This window comes from Bombyx mori, chromosome 24, assembly GCF_030269925.1.
Source record: "Bombyx mori chromosome 24, ASM3026992v2".
Lineage (NCBI taxonomy): Eukaryota > Metazoa > Arthropoda > Insecta > Lepidoptera > Bombycidae > Bombyx > Bombyx mori.
In genome coordinates this window covers 3,854,668-3,873,664 of record NC_085130.1, presented here as the reverse complement: position 1 = coordinate 3,873,664, position 18,997 = coordinate 3,854,668, and the positions used below count along the sequence as shown (strand labels likewise).

Genomic DNA, 18,997 nt, shown 5'->3' with positions numbered 1-18,997 from the left:
TCCGCGTTCAACTTATGTTTTTTTAAGGCATTTTATGACTAACTAAGACCTTTAGGTCATGCCTTATTTTAATGTAAATAAAAAATAAATATTAACTAACAATCACGCCACATAACTGGTCCCGTGCTAAGTTCGTAAAGAACTTGTGTTACAGGTACCAGATAACGGAAATAAATGTAAGATTTTTATTATACACATACATAATAATATATTTAATATACATTCATAACCCTGGAAAAGACATTTTATAATTATCATATAAATATCTTTCCTTGGCGGGATTCGAACCCGCGACCCCCTTGTGTAGTGGCCATGTCACTTACCACTACACTAGACGGCCGTTAAATGTATATTCTTATTCATATGAAAAATGATAATATTTAGTGAATGAAGATGATCAATTTGAGACATTAATGAACTGAGATGAAATTAGATGATATGATATGGGATATAATCTCAGTAAAATGGTTTTTGGAGGATCCCGAGAAGTTACGTTCAACGGCTTTGTTTCATTTTCCCACGTTTGTGCACTTTCACAGTTATACTAAAAAGTTAATAAACCACCGTTATTACACATTTAAACCTGAAGAAACACTAAATAGACAAAATAAAACAAATCACACAACTTCACTCTACGCGTTCCCGCCAAAAAGTCTCTTCGGATTATGAGCTTCTGTGTTTCTGACTATACTCTATTCCAATCTACGAAGTCCCTTTTGACACTTCTTAAGAACGTAACCATTCCCACTGTCAGGCCGCAATGGATAGCGAAGTCGTTTTCTGTTACAGTATAATCTGCGGCCTGACCGCCTTCACGACGAAGAACCACATAATACGGGCCGGATTGGAAGCGGTGTGCTTTCAGACTAGGTCAGTGCTTCTATTACAAATTGTGCTTTTAATTTTCTAATAACCGGTCACCGGTGCAATACCATGAACATAGCAATATGAATTTAATCTAAGTGACAGAGATGAATGAATGAAATGACTATGGGGCTTGGTAAGAGAGCTTTAAATATGAATATGGAAGGCTTTAGAGGAAGAGGTAGACCTAAGAAGAAATGATAGAAAGACGATATGTGTAAGAGGGGAGTGAGCGAAGAAGCTCTTGCTAGGGCCACTCCGGTTTGAGCCCCGTGAGCTCACTTACACGTTAGGGCGAAGCTGAAATAGCCTCTCAAGGCTATCAGAATAGGTAGGGGGAAAAAAGAGCGAGAAAATTATAGGAGGAGTATGGAAGGAGAAAACATGTTGCACCGACCCCAGGTGACTGGGAGAAGGGCAGGATAATGATGATGAATGATCAGTCCTGTTGAGATCGACTACCAGCCGAGAGTCGCCAGCTCGGTCGATTAATGTCTCGTCACGTTACAGGGACATCCTGGAAGCGATGAACAAGGACTGCGGGATGCCCCTGTCGAAGCTCCACGTGGACGGGAAGATGTCCTCGAACGATCTGCTGATGCAGCTACAGGCGGACCTCACCGGTATACCGGTTTGTGAGTATCCGACTTCCACCATGAAGGAATAATATCATCATTGTCCTGCCCTGCCCATCATTTTCATTTTATCTCATCACATCTTCATACCATCCCAAACGCGCACTTCTCAGCTTCTCTGTCACAGGTGCCACTTTCAGACTTCCTCTAACATATTCATTTCGTATTCTATCAATTTTCGTTACTCCACACATCCATCGCAACATTCGCATCTCTGCTGCATGCAATCTCCTAGATGAATGAAGGAATAACATCGTTTAATAAAAATCAAACCCGCTAAATTATAATTTGCGTAATTACTGGTGGTAGGACCTCTTATGAGTCCGCGCGGGTAGGTTCCACCACCTTGCGTATTTCTGCCGTGAAGCAGTACTGCGTTTCGGTTTTAAGGGTGGGGCAGCCGTTGTAACTATACCGAGACCTTAGAACTTATATCTCAAGGTGGGTGGCGCATTTACGTCGTAGATGTCTATGGGCTCCGGTAACAACTTCTCACCAAGTGGGCTGTGAGCTCGTCTATCCATCTAAGGAATAAAAAAAATAAAAATATACATATTAAAAAAACAAATGAAAAATATACCGATTTTGTTTGTTTGAAAGTTGGCGCGTCTCATGTGGTCCCATTTAAATTGTATCTCTTTATTTAGATCTGACTTGTAATTTTTCGAGGTACCCTCAATAATGCATAATTGACTTCGTCTATATTGATGATATTCTCAAGCGACCCGCCCTCGCTTCGCTTCGGAAACATTAAATTTCATTATTGAAAGCTGAGTCCCGCGATGTTACCTACTCGCGTTTATTGTCGTACCGCGGATGACGCCGCGGGGCGAAGCTAGTCCAAAAAAAGTAGCCTAAGTTACTCCTTATATCATCAGCTACCTATCAGTGAAAGTCTCGTCAAAATCGGTCCAGCCGTTCGAGAGATTAGCTGGATCAAACAGACAGACGGACAAAAATCGTAAAAAATGTTATTTTGTTGTATGTACCGTAGATATATTCATATGCATGTAGTAAAAAGCGGTTATTTCAATATTACAAACAGACCCTCCAATTTTATTTATATGTATAGATATTCTCATTTTATTATACTCTCAATAATGCATATTAAATTGACTTCGTCTATATTGCCGGTATTCTCATTTCATCATAACTGACTTGTTTGTTTGTGTTGTCCAGTGCGCGCCCAGTCGTGGGACATGTCCGCTCTGGGCGTGGGCATCGTGGCGGGCCACTCGGTGGGCGTGTGGAGCTGCGACAAGTGGAAGCATCACGCCACCCACGCCGACACCTTCCTGCCGACCACGACCGATGATGGTATGAGGATAATCACTGTTTTTTCAATTTATTTTTATAACAATACTTAGATTATATTTACAGTATTTATATGTATATAAGTAGGATAAGGATATAACAGTAAATTTCAATTTTCTTCTTTTATTCAAGTGTCAGGAAATTCAATAAAAGAGTAAATAGTTAATATGTTAACTGAATGCAAATCTTAAGTGTTAATAGTTACGGTCGAATATCGTTCATCGGACGAACACTCAATAAATAAATATGTCGAGTGTAAATTGATGGCTAGTGGATTATTGACGTTCAAAAAAAACCGCAATCAATAACAAAATTTAAAGGCGTTTGACACGCAGGGTCAATGACCTCGTGCGACGCCGACATCAGTGTTAGCGTTACATCGCCGTGTCATACATTAGAAATACTATAATAAATACTATACATAATAATATACTAGAATAATAATATATAATAATAAATATTTAATAACAATCACGCCACGTTAACTGGTCCCGCGATAAGTTCGTAAAGAACTTGTGTTACAGGTACCAGATAACGGAAATAAATATAAGATTTTTATTATACACATACATATATTTAATATACATCCATAACCCTGGAAAAGACATTTATATTTATCATACAAATATCTTCCCTTGGCGGGATTCGAACCCGCGACCCCCTTGTGTAGTGACCATGTCACTTACCACTACACCAGACGGCCGTCAGAAAATTCAATAAAAGAGTAAATAGTTAATACCTTAAATGAATGTAAATCCTGAGTGTTAATAGTTACGGTCGAATATCGTTCATCGGACGAACACTCAATAAATAAATATGTCGAGTGTAAATTGATTGCTCGGACGGCTAGTGGATTATTGACGTTCAAAAAAAAACCGCAATCAATAACAAAATTTCAATGCATTTGAGACGCAGGGTCAATGACCTCGTGCGACGCCGACATCAGTGTTAGCGTTACATTGCCGTGTCATACATTAGAAATACTAATATTTTTTTTAAAGGAATTTTATGGCCTGGTAACTAAGACCTTTAAGTCATGTCTTATTTTAATTTATATTCTTATTTTTACGAAAAATGATAATACGGAGTGAAATGAAATGAAGATGATTAATTTGAGACATTAATCAACTGGGATGAAATATAATCTCAGTAAAATGGTGGTTTATTTTACTAAGATTTTTTCAGTGGACTTTTTGGAGGTTTCCCGAGAAGTTACGCTTTATTTCGTTTTCCCACATTTGTGCACTTTCACAGATAATAATATTAAACAGTTAAGAAACCAGCGTTATTACACATTTAAACCTGAAGAAACACTAAATAGACAAAATAAAACTAATCACACAATTTCACTCCTCGCGTTCCCGCCAAAAAGTCTTGCCATACTAATACTACCCTCCGGCTCGACAGATTAATATTGTATTCATTCGTTGTGCACTCTTAACTTAAAAACCACTTCGAAGACGAATTTCGAAATTAAAAGTATTCACGGAATTCGTTTGAGGCGTGTCTACTCTGTTTTTTACTACTATTTTTACTGGTGGTAGGACCTCTTGTGAGTCCGCGCGGGTGGGCACCACCGCCACCGCTTATTTCTGCCGTGAAACAGTAATGCGTTTCGGTTTGAAGGGTGGGGCAGCCGTTGTAACTAAACTTGAGACCTTAGAACTTATATCTCAAGGTGGGTGGCGCATTTACGTTGTGGATGTGTATGGGCTCCAGTAACCACTTAACACCAGGTGGGCTGTGAGCTCGTCCACCCATATAAGCAATAAAAAAAAAACTACTCCTCATAAGACGCGGCGTGAGCTCCACTGCTCTAGTCTGTCTAAATTAAAAAAACACTTCACATAATGTCCTAATGAAATGATAACACCTAATGATCTTTCGCCACTAGCCTGCGACATCTGCTTACGACATAACCTAACTGAATCTATCCTAAGAAGCAGGCATCCTGGATACCAGTAATACAGATCTTGAATCTAGTACAGACTTCAGCTCTTTCAAAAACTAACAAAATAAGTTTTAATATTAATTTCCATTACCTTTAAGTGGGAAATAAATGAATGATATTATTATTATAATCTATGATCTATCTGTAATATTTATTTTTTATAGTAATGTATTGTTTATAGTACACCGCAACATACCTCGTATATTTTTATATTTTCCAGAATTTCTGTAAATTAAACGGTTGCCTGGAAGAGATCGGTTTTAGCGATAAGACCTATTGTACCAACGTATCTTTTTGACTGTTTTGTTAATCTAATTTGTGTTTTGGTGTGCAATAAAGTGTATTCTCTCTCACTTTATCTATAATCTATGTATTTATTTATTTATTGCTTACATAGGTAGACGAGCTGGTGATAAGTGGTTACTGGAGCCCATAGATATCTACAACGTAAATGCGCCACCCACCTTGAGATATAAGTTCTAAGATCTCAGTATAGTTACAACGGCTGCCCCACCCTTCAAACCGAAACGCATTACTGCTTTACGGCAGAATTAGGCAGGGTGGTGGTACCTACCCGCGCGGACTCACAAGACGTCCTACTACCAGTAATATGTTATATTTATTTAAAATCTTATTAATTATACATTATTCTTCTCTTATTATTATTATTATTGTTATTACAGATCGCGATGCCAGATACACGAAATGGAAGATGGCCGTCCAGCGCTCCCTCGGATGGGCGACCACGAAGAAGTCGATCACAATGACAGGTCAGGCGAAACGAAAGAGCATAGTTGCGTCCCAAAAGAGTCTCGAATCGATTTCGTCTATCGATAGTCGTAACAACTCGCAGGACCACAACGGTAAAATCGATTTAGGTATCGAGACGGCGATTCTAGACGAGGGCGTTAATGCGTACGTCGACGATTTACTACGGTATTCGGCCCGCGATTATCCTATTGAGGTTCCCGTTGAGAACGTTAAAGTCGATCGGACGATTTTGGATGACGCCGAGTATTTTATGAGTAAGAAGGAGTGCGATTACGGCACGTGCCGGTGTTGCGACACGCGCCGCAGGATAATGACCGATTGGAAAACTATAGAGGAGATAATCGAAAACGATCCGGAAATCATATTCGATAGTGACGACAACCCTATTCTAGTCGAACCTCATAAAGGCGAAAACGTTTTAGTATCGAATGCGAACGTTAGAGATTCAACGGCCAGCAATAAAACCGGGGAGCCGTCGACAATTTTGAAAAAAATATGCAATAAATTCACCGATATATCGATGACGTGAGATCTAGTTGTTTTTCTTTTTAAAAGTCGATTATTCGTTAATCGTATCGGTTTCGTTACAGTATTTTTAAAAAAGACTAAAAACAAATACTATTTTTTGAATGTATATTACATTTTTATCCCGTGAGAGTATTAATAAATTTTACTAAATTTAATAAGGATGCGCTATTGCAGTGGCTTGCGATTGAGAATACTTTTTTAAATCGAGTATAGCTCATCAATTTGATGTCCAGTCAAAAAACTGAGCATATACTATAAGAGCTATTTGCAGATGTTCGCTTAACGCCAGTTTGCCACATAAATAAATATGTATATATATATATATATATATATATACAAGAAACTGTTATATACACCTATAACACAAAACAATTACCAAAAAGAAAATCGATATCAACGCAATAAAAATCGAATATCATCAAAGTATTTGAAGTCATTAAAAATGTATTGTTAAAATGGAATCGATTGAAATGGGGACCACATGAGGATGTACCGGCTTTCGAATAAAAAAATCGTCAAAATCGGTTCACCTCGACAAAAGTTCTGAGGCTAACACATAAAAAATGAGAAGCTACTCTTTTTTTTTTTAAGTCGGTATAATTAATAATACTGCCTTCAAATAAAACGCACATTACTGCGTTTGTCTAATCAGTATTTTTAATTGCGAATTTCGATTTACCCTTCGTTATTAATCGATATCAATATCGATATTGTAAAAATAGTCTATCTAGTATAATATACGTTAATATTTACCTTAATAGGTATATCGATTATTCGCGCATAGTATTATATTAAAATCGTTTTAAAAGACAAATTTATATTTAAAGTCGATTAGTTAAAGACGTGTTATGTAAAAAAGACAATTTTTATTTTTATTTTAGCTCGAGTTCTCGAATATGAACTTAAATCTGATACCAGTAATAAATATTATTATGACAATAATGCACTTCACTATCTCTATCTGGCGACCATTCTTACGTGACCCGGGCTCGTTAGTATTGGCAATAGAGATATAAGGTCTTTTGACATTGGCCATCAAATTTCACACGCATTCGGTTCTAAGGTTTTTATAGACATGTATGATTATTATTTTTTTAAGCCGTATCTAGTTAACTCATCTTAAGACCCCTCTTAAGTTGGGGGGGGGGGGAGGGCGTAGAAAATCTATTTGATTTCAAAGTTTTAAGGCTACTTAATCGATTAGTTGTGTTTCATGAGGACGGATCCTCTCACCTCTCCTGGCTGAACTCATGCTCACCTCTTTTTCCTCACCATATCCCACTAGGTGGGGTAGGCACAGCTAATTTTTCTCTTCCATTCTCTTCTATCAGCCGCCATCTCAACACTCACTCCTCTCTCTCTCTCTCATATCGTCATTCACACACCCTACCATGTCTTCTTCGGTCGACCTCTTCCCCCACTACCTGCTCTGATGAAAACGCCCCAAAGTCTGACAAAAAGAAAAAAATATAGTTTTCTTGGGGATCGAAATTGATCGAATTAGATATTACCTTCAAATGTAACTATCGGTAGAGGGTTTATTTCCTTATACCCAGATCTGCGTGCCAGTTTGATTTAATTAACGATGTAGTTGAAATACTTGACTGACTCGGTGGTGCAATAGTTAGCGGGTCTGACTGTTGCGCCGAGGGTCGTGGGTTCGAATCCCGCGTCGGGCAAACATTGTGTGTTGAACACGTTTGTTTGCTCATTGTCTGGGTGTCTACTATGTATATGTGTATATAATTTAAACGTATATACATTTTTTTTATTTTTCTTTTATTGCTTATTAGTGTACGAGCTCACAGTCCACCTGGTGTTAACTGGTTACTGGAGCCCATAGACATCTACGACGTAAATGCGCCACCAATCTTGAGATATAAGTTCTAAGGTCTCAGTATAGTAACAACGGCTGTCCCACTCTTCAAAACGAAACGCATTACGGCAGAAATAGGCGGGGCAGTGGCACCTACCCGTGCGCACTCACAAGATGTCCTACCACCAGTAATTACGCAAATTATAATTTTGCGGGTTTGATTTTTATTACACGATATACATATGTCAATCTTAGGTATCCAAAATACAGGGAATCCTAATTCGGAACCGGATGACCGTGCGTGATTTGTTCCCAGTTATTTATATATTTATTATCCCAGTACTTACTTTCTGCCGCACCTTGATTAACTTTAGTCAATTTACATTCTAATAAGCGAATATGAAAGTCAAAAATAAATTAACGAATTTGACTTTTTTTGTTTGTTTTTTTGTTGTACACAATAAAAACTATTAAGTATATTCAGTAGATAAATTTTGAGTGTTGATAACTTTTGAACGAAATGCTATTGATGCTCGGTTCGTTAGTGTTTTGTTTTTCGAAAGAACCAATCGAATTGCAAATAATCGCTTAAGATGGAAAGGTTAAGATATATGTTGTTCCATTGCGTGCTACATACGACCACATTTTTCTTAGGGAAATTACGTGCAGATTATAGAAGGACTGCGTATTTAAGCTTAAAACGTTTTTAAGGGAATAAAAATAAAGAACAAGAAATGGAGAATTCTAATTCAGATTTAATTTACTAGTATTAAGCTTATCATCACTAATCACATGGGATTCGGTCATACATTGCTTGTTTAAAAAGAAATAGACAACAACATCAAATTAAGTATTTTTGTTAAGGATTGTACTATTTTTTTATAACTAAAGCATAATTTATTTTAAATAAGATTATGTTAAAAAAAGCTAAGTATCTTAAATGTATATTGTTTTGCAAATAAATACATACATGAATTGTTAATTTACTGTCTATATAATGTATTTTGAAATAATTGTCTACATATTTTGTTGTAATGTATTCTACTTTTTTTTTCTTTGACATTGCTTTTCCTTGATATATTTCTGTTGTAACTATTTATTTTTTTCTAATTCTCCCCTTAAGAATGTATTTTCAACTTTACTAACATTAAAATAAGACTGGTAGTATGTTTGTCGAATAAAATGGTTATTTATCTTGAATCAGGCCTATTTTTTTTTCTCCTGGCATGCGTTGCATGAGTCATTAAATATATAAAGACCAGTGTAATTGGTTGTGAATGTTTGCATGGATAAAGCGTGCGTATCTACTTAGCAGTTTTGGAATGAGAATTGGCGTCTATTTTAACACTTCGCTCCCTATATCCCTCTGAATACGAACGATTGCTTCTATCAAGTGGTAAATGGAATTGAATTGAATCATAATGTTTTGTATAATTTTAAAACAATTCACAAACAAAGCGTGAACGCAAATTTGAAAAGTCAGAAATAAAAAAAAAGACACGAAAACACTCGTAGATTCATTTACAACACAATAGACAAATTAACAACACATACTGAAACATAGTATAAAATTAAAATTAAATTTAAAGATGTGACAATTCATTGGGACGATATGTCACTAACCATATAGAAATTCTACCTTCGTACTTGTTAGATATATGTAGATGATGTTACAATGTACAGCACAGGACAAAACTAATGAGATCCTTGATGTGCTTAATTAATTATTCATTCAAGGATTCACCCATGTTCTATAATCATTGGATCAGTTTTACGGTAGCGTAGTGTATTCTCATTCTGATTACAAAAACAAAAAAGATGTGTGGTGTCGCTTGACACCGGATAGGAACGAAGTTCCTTATTATAACAATATTAATTTCAAGTTCTATTCGAGATATAAAGAAAATAATTATTCGGGTATACATTTTTTATTATGATTTTTTTTTGATAAAAATAAAAATAAAAACGACTACAAAATTATCTACTTTATTTTATTCATAATGATTTATTAAAAAATATATAATAATAATATACAAAGAAACAGCTATTTATATGAATAATAATAATAATAACCGTAATCACGTAGACTATACATTAGACACTGTATAGCCATTATACAAAGACTAAATAATAAAAATCTTACGTTACGGACGTTTTTTCCCGGTTAGGGTACCCCTCCGCATCGTCCCATAAGGAACTTCGTTCCAAAAACCATATCAATCTTCATAATTTCTAAAAGACTAAAGTTTTCTAGTCACGAATCTTTGTTAATTCCTTCATTGTTTGGATTTTAAGTGAGAATTAATCCGAGGCGTGCTCTTTAAATACAGACTAGTTTATTGAGGTTGAAAATATCAGTGAGCTTAGTGCGAGTTTTTTAACGTTCTCGATAGCGTAAAAGTTAACTCAAATTTGTATGCAGTTGGAACAGCGCCCCTAGCGGCAAACGTAGGCAAAAGTTCCAACTCCATACAAATGTAAATTAACTTTTACGCTATCGGTAACGTTAAAAAATTCACACTAAGCACACTGTAGTAATATAATTACTAATGCTCATAGTTGTAGTAAAATATCACCATAATAATAATAATAAGATGCAATTTGTTTACGTATTTAGAAATACTTGCTCTCAGTATTAACGAGATGTGTTTGTCTGCAATTTGTCTTTAAAATACAATATTTTCGTTAAAATATTTGTTTATTGTTGAGCAAAACCAGAAAAAATTAAATTCATACGAGAGACGAGAATTTAAACACTAAATTCTAATACGAATAAATTAAATACGAATTATGGAAGCGGACATCTATATAGACAACACATATAGACAATAGTTATGTAGACATAATAATATAGCACGCATTATTTTTCAAGTTTCGATTTTAATTTGTAACTGGTGGTAGGACCTTTTGTGAGCTCGCACGGGTAGGTACCACCACCCCGGCTGTTTCTGCCGTGAAGCAGTAATGCGTTTCGGTTTGAAGGGTGGGGCAGCCGCTGTAACTATACTGAGACCTTACAACTTATATCTCAAGGTGGGTGGCGCATTTATGCTGTACATGTCTATGGGCTCCAGTAACCACTTAACACCAGGTGGGCTGTGAGCTCGTCCACCCATCAAAGCAATAAAAAAGACATATTTTATAGATACATTAACCAATACTGCTATTTGAAGGAAGCGTAATGGATAAGTCGATTCATAATATTCATAATTTTTTGGTTAGACAAAACTTGACAATGATAATTCGTATTTTCTTTACAGAGGAAAGGTATAAGCTCCTATCGTCGATACCCGCAGCTTTGTACCTCATAGGGAGCTTTACGATGCTAGTCGCCTCGTCGATTTTAAACGAAGCACGTAGTTGATAAGTGAAATTGATTAGTAAAATTCTTATATGTTAAGTCGTAAGCGATAAGTGAATTTTCAGCTATACTTCAATGTGATAATTGTTACGGTGTTGATAAGTTACTAACTACTCCTTGTTACTCTTTTTTTTACATGCAAAATGTAAATTTTATTCGTTATAAGCTCATTTTAAATTTACTCTTTCATTGATAAGAAAAATAATTTGTGATGCAAAAAGTGAATTCAATGTTGCTTGATATTACATATTACTTTCTCTTATATCATATATGTTGATCTTGCATAAGATTCAGCTCTCATTTCTGCAAAATACCCTTAAATGGATTAGTATGTAAGTTTTTTCAAAATCGACACTTACACGTCTAGCTATAAGGAAAATATAAAGATCTTTGTAATTGAAACTATAAGTACTTTCAGAAAAAACTTAAATACAGTATCTCGGAAATCTAAGTCTGATATTCATAAATTCGTTCAGAAAAAAAACTTACAAACTATTTTGTCATACAACAAAAAGACATTGCGGCTTATGACCGCACTGAGGGCGTGACGTAATTGTACAAATAAAAAAGGGGCATTTTTATCGATTTGTCAAATGCATAAAATCATTCGTAAAACAAGCAACACATCCCAGTTTAATATTTAAAAAAAAGAAATGACCAAATCTTTTTCTTGTCACTGTGAAAGTAAAGTTTGTTCGTGACTTAGGAATCGCGTCTAAAAAAATTGTAATTTTTTTGCCTAAATAATCGTCTCTTGATAACATTTTAAAATAAAATAGCTGGTAACAGTTTCAGGCAATTTTTTGGTAAAACTTGGCAACATTATTCAGTGGGCCAGATTAGGTTTTAAGTATAATTTATAAACTGCAATCATGGATGAATTTTATAATTTTTATTGTAATATGTATTAATTAATACATTTATATGTAGGTTTTATTGAGCTAATCGGTGACCACCAGATGTCGCTTTGAGACTGACATATCCTCACTTGGGCCTCCATTTGAATTTATCCAGTCTGAGATGTCTACAGTGAGATGTCTATATGTGTCATTTTTAACTGTATCCGATCACGAATAGACATAAACACCAAATATTTTGATCAAACGAAAATCATTTTTATTCAATCTCATTTTTATTTTTTTTGCATTTTTATACTTTTATAGTTACATTTTACGTTGTTCGTTTATTTTACGTGTTTTGTTTTTTTGTGACAAATAATCGTGATTACCTGATTATAAAAATAATTATTTAACGGTAGCGACCTTACTACCACCAATACTTTTACGGCACAACCTTGCGTTTTTTTTTACTGTCATCATATTATTTTCGACCGTATAAGTCTTTCGTGACCACGAAAACTTATAAAATAATCGTCTGAAATACTATAAAACCGTAAAAGTAGTTTTAGTAGTACATAAGTACTAGCTACTAAAAGAAAGGAAATAATTTGAGAAACAGTGGAGAAAATGGCACTTAAATGTTTTGTTTTTGCATACCTATTTATTTGTTCGTTTAAAATGTTTTTTACTCTTTCAATCGCCTGCAGAAATTTAGAAAAATATTTAATTCGTTTTCTAAGTAGGTACTTAAAATTTTTGCGATTACTTGCCGACTGAAATTAATGCTTCCAAATTGATTGAGTGAATGTTAATGTATGTTTTTTTTGGGGTTTTATTTATTATCGACATTGTAATGGTTGTATTGAAATTAAGTGGGGTTATGTGTAATTTTGCAGATGACGTAAGTTAAAGTTTATATAATTTGAGGCCAGTTCTACATAGTCAAACATACCAATATAGGGAAATAAAATTTTGCTGTGTAGTGAATTGACGCATATTTATGACATAAAACTAACTAATTTAAAATTGTTGATGCAACAGATTTTTTTACGCTAATTTTATTACGTTGACTTGTGAATCAGAAATTTCGTTTTTCTTGATTTATTTATTTCATGTGATTTGTTAAAAGACATACTAAAACCTAAAGAAATGAGATCATACATGATGGAGAAGTTACAATAATTTTGCGGGTCATCTTTATTTTGATCCAAGAGAGACGTTTTATTTTCCTCTATGAATGATCAGTACCATTTCTGTATGATGATTCCTATTCGTGTTAATTCAATTATATTAATTGTGTAATCTAAATGTTGTAATGAAATAAATATTGTTTGATGGGTTTATTGTCTGTTGTTTTTTTTTTGTTTGTCACATACGCCTTTATAAGCCTTTAAGCCGGTGATGGAAGAGAGGACACGGAATCTTAATGTCCAAAGTCAGAATTTAAACTTTTAAAACTAGAACACAGGTACAAACAAATGAAAGTGTCTAACATCAAAGAGATACTAGAATTTAAAGAGATACAATGTTTGGTTTAGCGCCGTTTTTGATGGTGAAAAGGTGGGTTATGATGCTACACATTCGACAAACCATCAGTGTGCTTAGTGCGAGTTTTTTAACGTTTTCGATAACGTAAAAGTTAACTCATATTTGTATGGAATGGGATCGTTTGCCTACGGGCGCTGTTCCAACTGCATACAAAATTGCGCTAACTTTTACGCTATCGAGAACGTTAAAAAACTCGCACTAAGCACACTGGTTACAGGGATTTGTGATACATAGAGCACGCGATCGGAATGGTTCGAGGCTACAGCGCGGTCTCTTGAGGCTTGCATCTTCCCTCTAATTTTAGATAACCACTGTTCCAATTTTAGATGACAGTCGCTGTGTAATTTGTAGCTGGATCAAATCTTGTTCTAAAGTGAGTTTTTTAGAGTGCGATGCTTGTTCCGGGATTTAACTCTTCGATTGTTAGCGGTCCGTTTTGGAAAGTTCCCACGGCTGTGGAGGCACAATCATTAAATCCTATTTATTTTTAGAAAACAAAAATCAATTATAAAAATCTCATAATAGCTGTCAATATTGAAGATTATTACCAATTAGAAAAGTAATTAGAAAGAATCATTAAATCCTATTTATTTTGAGAAAAAGAATATCAAGTATAAAAATCTCACAGTACCTAGCTGTCAATGTTGAAGATTATTCGCAATTGGAAAAGTAATTAGACAGAATCATTAAATCTTATTTATTTTTAGAAAAAGAATATCTAATATATAAAATTCTCGTGTCACAGTTTTCGTTGCCATACTCCTCCGAAACGGCTTGACCGATTTTGATGAAATTTTTTGTGCTTATCCAGTATCTATGAGAATCGGCCAACATCTATTTTTCATCCCCCTAAATATTAGGGGTAGTCCACCCCTAAATTTTATTTTTTATTTTTTAGACAAAATTTTTAATTTCTATTTTTTTATGATACAACGTACAAAAATACATACAACCCTAAATTTTCACCCCTCTACGATCAACCCTTATTTTTTATTTGCTAATTAAAAACTTAAAAATGTTTTGCGAGAATTTTGTTTTTATTTTGTCATGACGTAGAATAAAAAAAATTATATTACTCTGAAATTTTCACCCCTCTACGATCAACGCCTATTTTTTATTTGTTAATTATAATGTTTAATTTTTTTGGCAAGATTTTCATTTTTATTTTTATTTTGTCATGAATTAAAATAAAAAATCTGATGTTACTCTAAATTTTTCATCCCTCTATGATCAACCCCTATTATTGTTAATTATAAACTTTAATTTTTTCGCAAGATTTTTATTTTATTTTGTCATGACTTAAAATAAAAAAGCCATATTACTCTCAATTTTCACTCTTATACGATCAACCCCTATTTTTCCATCCCGATTAATATTTTTTTTATTCTATGCACAGATCGGCAATAGGGTTGCAAGATGGCAATCAAATATTATAATTGTAGGACGATAAATTCTTATTCAGAGTTTATAATTTCAAGTTCCTTTAATTATGTTTTTTTTTAAATTGAATTTGATCTCCCGCCCTCGCCGGTCTACTACTAATCAACTATCAATTGATCCCCGCCAGGAGTCACCACTCATCCAGCAAACATCACGTAGTAGGGATGAGGACGAAGCCGGTCTCCTGTCTTACTTACTCACTATACATCATAGATTATACACTTAATATATTTGAGAGCTATACAATACTATACCTTTTTCAGCCATGTTTTTTTGGTTTTATTTGTGTATCAATAGTATGTTCAGTAGGTCTGAGAATCGGCTACTATCTATTTTTCATACCCCTAAGTGAAACGGGTTGTCCACCCCAAACATTTATTTTTTATTTTTATTTTTTGGATATTTTTTTTTTTGTTTATAATGAGGTATTATGTGGTTAAATGAGGTTTTTTTTTCTACAGTAGAATTTCCCTAGAAATCTTATTTAAGGCAACACAACGTTTGCCGGGTCAGCTAGTCAACTATAAAAATCTCATAATAGCTGTCAATGTTGAAGATTATTAGCAATTAGAAAAGTAATTAGCAAAGTATGGTTACGACATTGAAGTATGAAACTGGGTTACAGTGATAGTCGTCGGATTAAGTTTCAGAACGAATTAAATCAGAACTACCAACATTTTGACAATGAACGTCAAAATCACGAGTCTATCGGTCAAATGATAAAATTGTAAACATTGAAATATGATTTAGAAAAAACAATCAATTACCTAATAACGCAGTACTTAGGTGCTATAAACATTGTACGTATATAAAATATAATTGTGAAAATATGTTACCGTTTTCTAAAAAAGCTCTTCACTGAGACTCATACTTGAGTTTTTATTAAAGGAAATGACTGATATACACTGTCTACCAGTAGAAACTCTCGTAGAAATACTAGTTAAAACTGATGGCACGACCCTAGGTAAGTGTCGGAGAGTGTGTAAAAAATGGAAAGAAATTATAGACGATGTGGATTTGCTATGGGAAAAAATTTGCAGAAAAGAATACAAGTATCCCTCGAGGATCGCCAGAAAACGTTGCGGAAATGACACGAGATGGTATCATTTATATAAAAATATTAAAACTTGGTCGAATGTTATGTCGTACGAGATAAATATTCGTGAATTCTACAAATTCAGTTTGAATGATAAATCCCATGCCCTAGGCATCGATTACGGAGTACTACCCCTAAAAGACACTAGAGGAGTAGTGCTGTACGATATGAATAACTTAAAGTATATACCTGTCGCGGTTCCAGAGAGGAACTGCCTTAAAATAGCAAACAACGACCATGTCAGTGTTGTATTAGTGAAGTCCGGTATCTTTGTTCAGAAAACCGTTGAAGATCAAGAAAATATGTCTGAAGCGTTCTTCTATGCTGATGATTTCGTACTACACGGAGAGGAACTGTATTTCTACAATAACCGGGACATATACAAATGTGATTTAAGTTTTCATAATTTATCATCAAAATTGATTTTGCACTGTAATTATGATATCAAAGCATTGCAGTACAGCGATTGTACGATTCATGTATTTACAGACTGCGGTAAAATAGTAAACATATCTAAAGATCTCACTGTCAATGTGAGACCTTTAAACTGCCCCCCAGAATGGATAAAACAAATAAAACATATATGTCCAATTAATGATAAAAACTTTGTATGTTACTCAAGAAATTTATTCAAGATTGAAACAGACAAATACCGACATTTATATTTGGATTTTCCACCGATCACAGCCCTATTCTTTTATGGAGACTTTGTTTTGATTGGTACAAGAGCTGGAGAAATCTTGTTATATCGGTTGTCCAGTCAAAAGAAGGCCACAAAGCCGATATTCGAGAAACTATCAGAGTTACCAGACGGAAAGTTTGCTGTGCAATTGGATGTGTGTGAAAGAAAGTCTGGACCAGTTATTGTGGCTGCAACATTCTTTGAGATTCTGTTGTTGGAAATAGATTTCTTTCCTTATGTAAGTATTGAGGATGGATCTGGCCTTTGGTAAAAATTGTATGTGAAAACTTTAGGCACAACCAATATTTAGTTAGATAAGCAGTGCCTTGGCAATGCTCATGCCCTTGCTAATGTGCTGCAAGCCATGCTGAATGCCCCATACTCATTTACAAAACAACTAGAAATTTAATGAAACCGGTAATTATTACTTCTAACATTTGCCTTTTCATAAATAATAATATTAAGAATAAACTTTTTAACATTAGTAAGTTGGTACAAATTAGGAATTGCATACATAGTTGATTTGCATAGTTCTATATTTCTAATTTTCTTTTACAGGAAAAAGAAAATAAAACTTCATTCGAAATGAACAAGTTACAAATGTACAAGCGTATGTTGAGGCTACGGGATAGATTACGTGTTGGAATACCGTCTCTAAAAGCCATTTCTTAATAATAAACATTATTAAATCAGGATCAATGTCTCACAATACATGTTGGCATATTTTTGCTGTTGTTAATCAGCCTATGCGTTTATAGTTCACTTGGTGTGAAGAAGAGTTCACGGAAATGTTTTTAATAATTAATAATTCTAAATTATTACATAAATAACACGTCCATGCTGTTACTACTGTGATTGATGTCATAATCGTTTTTATTAATAATCTTCATGAGGCTCCTTATTGTTAGCCCAATAAGGGTTATTAATACAGTATGAAGAGTGATGTCAAAGAACATAATTGTTTTATTTTTCTAATTTGGTATAATATCTCATATCAATGAATGTGTCCTAGCAAAAAAAATCTTTATATCAGCTTTTATTCTGCTAGCCATAGAATACAGCATCAATTCTGTAGATTTTTACCCAAATTATATCAGTTTTGGTTTGGTACCGTTTAGTAACATAGACCCCCCCCCAAAAGTACTGTAAAATACAGTAATGACCAGCTCCTTACTTTACACTGACCGATTTTGTTAGAACGATAAGACGTCATCTGCTTTCAGTATATACTTAGGCGAGTCCACTGCGCGGTACTTAGAGTGGCTGCTTGTACAGTGGGAACAGCGCCCCTAGCGGCAAACGTAGGCACACGTTCCAACTCCATACAAATCTCAGTTAACTTTTACGCTATCGAGAACGTTAAAAAACTCGCACTAAGCACACTATAGGGTTTGTCGAGAAGGGAACAATTTGGATTTAATATTACAAAATCAGAAGATAGTATAGGTATATAGGTATCCTTTCTCAGGACTAGAAAGCGTCCACTATCTCAACGATGGAATAACTTATTGCCGATACCTAAGATTTAAGATTGGCTAATATGTAGTGTGCTACTAAGGGTGTGATATATATATAAAAAAATGGGAAACATTTTTTCTAATCATTACCAGGAGAAATGCTAGTAACAAGATACGTAAAAGAGAAAATGTAATACATTAATCTGAATCGTGAAAGCTAATTACAAACACGGTGTACACCCAGTTGAGTGTATTCAAGTAGATTAGCTCGTAAATTATTTATTGTTGAATAAATGTTTTTTTGTTATAGTTGATTTTTTATTCAGGGTAATGCTTTGCCTCGAATTGGTCCTAAAATAATGTCGCTCATAATTTTGCGACTTATCGTGTCTGACAATAGCCGCATTCAAACCGTAAACAACAAATTTGTAAATTTTATTCTTCGAATCCAAAGAAAGATACGTTTTATTTTTCTTAACGCTCGGTCTCATAAAGAAAAATATCCATTGTAAAATTTGATTGTAACATAAAACACGAAACGTGTTGTAGGGTTAGCAGAACAGAATAATAACTTTTGAAAATTTTTATACAACATTTATATACCAATATCTTTTTAACGTGCGTTTTACAAGTAGCAGCCGCACGTTTGTTACTTAATATATACGAATTATGCTAAAAAATGCTCATGGTTTCAT

General features: G+C 34.4%; 2 protein-coding genes across 7 annotated transcripts in view; both read left to right on the top strand.

Annotated features, from left to right (window-relative positions):
- Positions 1 to 13,422, top strand: part of Gklp (glycerol kinase-like protein) — a 53,002-nt gene extending 39,580 nt beyond the window's left edge. For 3 of the 6 annotated variants that reach the window (XM_038019598.2, XM_038019597.2, XM_038019596.2), the window contains exons 10-13: positions 790 to 870; positions 1,375 to 1,499; positions 2,679 to 2,816; positions 5,448 to 9,079. In XM_038019598.2, coding sequence (XP_037875526.1) covers positions 790 to 870; positions 1,375 to 1,499; positions 2,679 to 2,816; positions 5,448 to 6,064 — 961 coding nt within the window. In that variant the 3' untranslated portion in view covers positions 6,065 to 9,079. 6 annotated transcript variants of the gene reach the window in all.
- Positions 13,423 to 15,634: 2,212 nt separating this feature from the next.
- Positions 15,635 to 18,611, top strand: LOC101737193 (uncharacterized). Its single transcript, XM_004924846.5, has 2 exons — positions 15,635 to 17,083; positions 17,404 to 18,611. Exons 1-2 carry the CDS (start codon positions 15,959 to 15,961, stop codon positions 17,515 to 17,517), a joined length of 1,239 nt encoding a protein of 412 aa, XP_004924903.2. The 5' UTR covers positions 15,635 to 15,958; the 3' UTR covers positions 17,518 to 18,611.
- The last annotated feature ends 386 nt before the right edge of the window (positions 18,612 to 18,997 follow it).

Bases quoted from the DNA above. Each gene is read 5' to 3' on its own strand.
- LOC101737193 (XM_004924846.5), top strand. From the start codon at position 15,959: ATGACTGATATACACTGTCTACCAGTAGAAACTCTCGTAGAAATACTA. The intron at 17,084-17,403 runs GTAAGTATTGAG...TTTCTTTTACAG, and splicing joins AAATAGATTTCTTTCCTTAT to GAAAAAGAAAATAAAACTTC.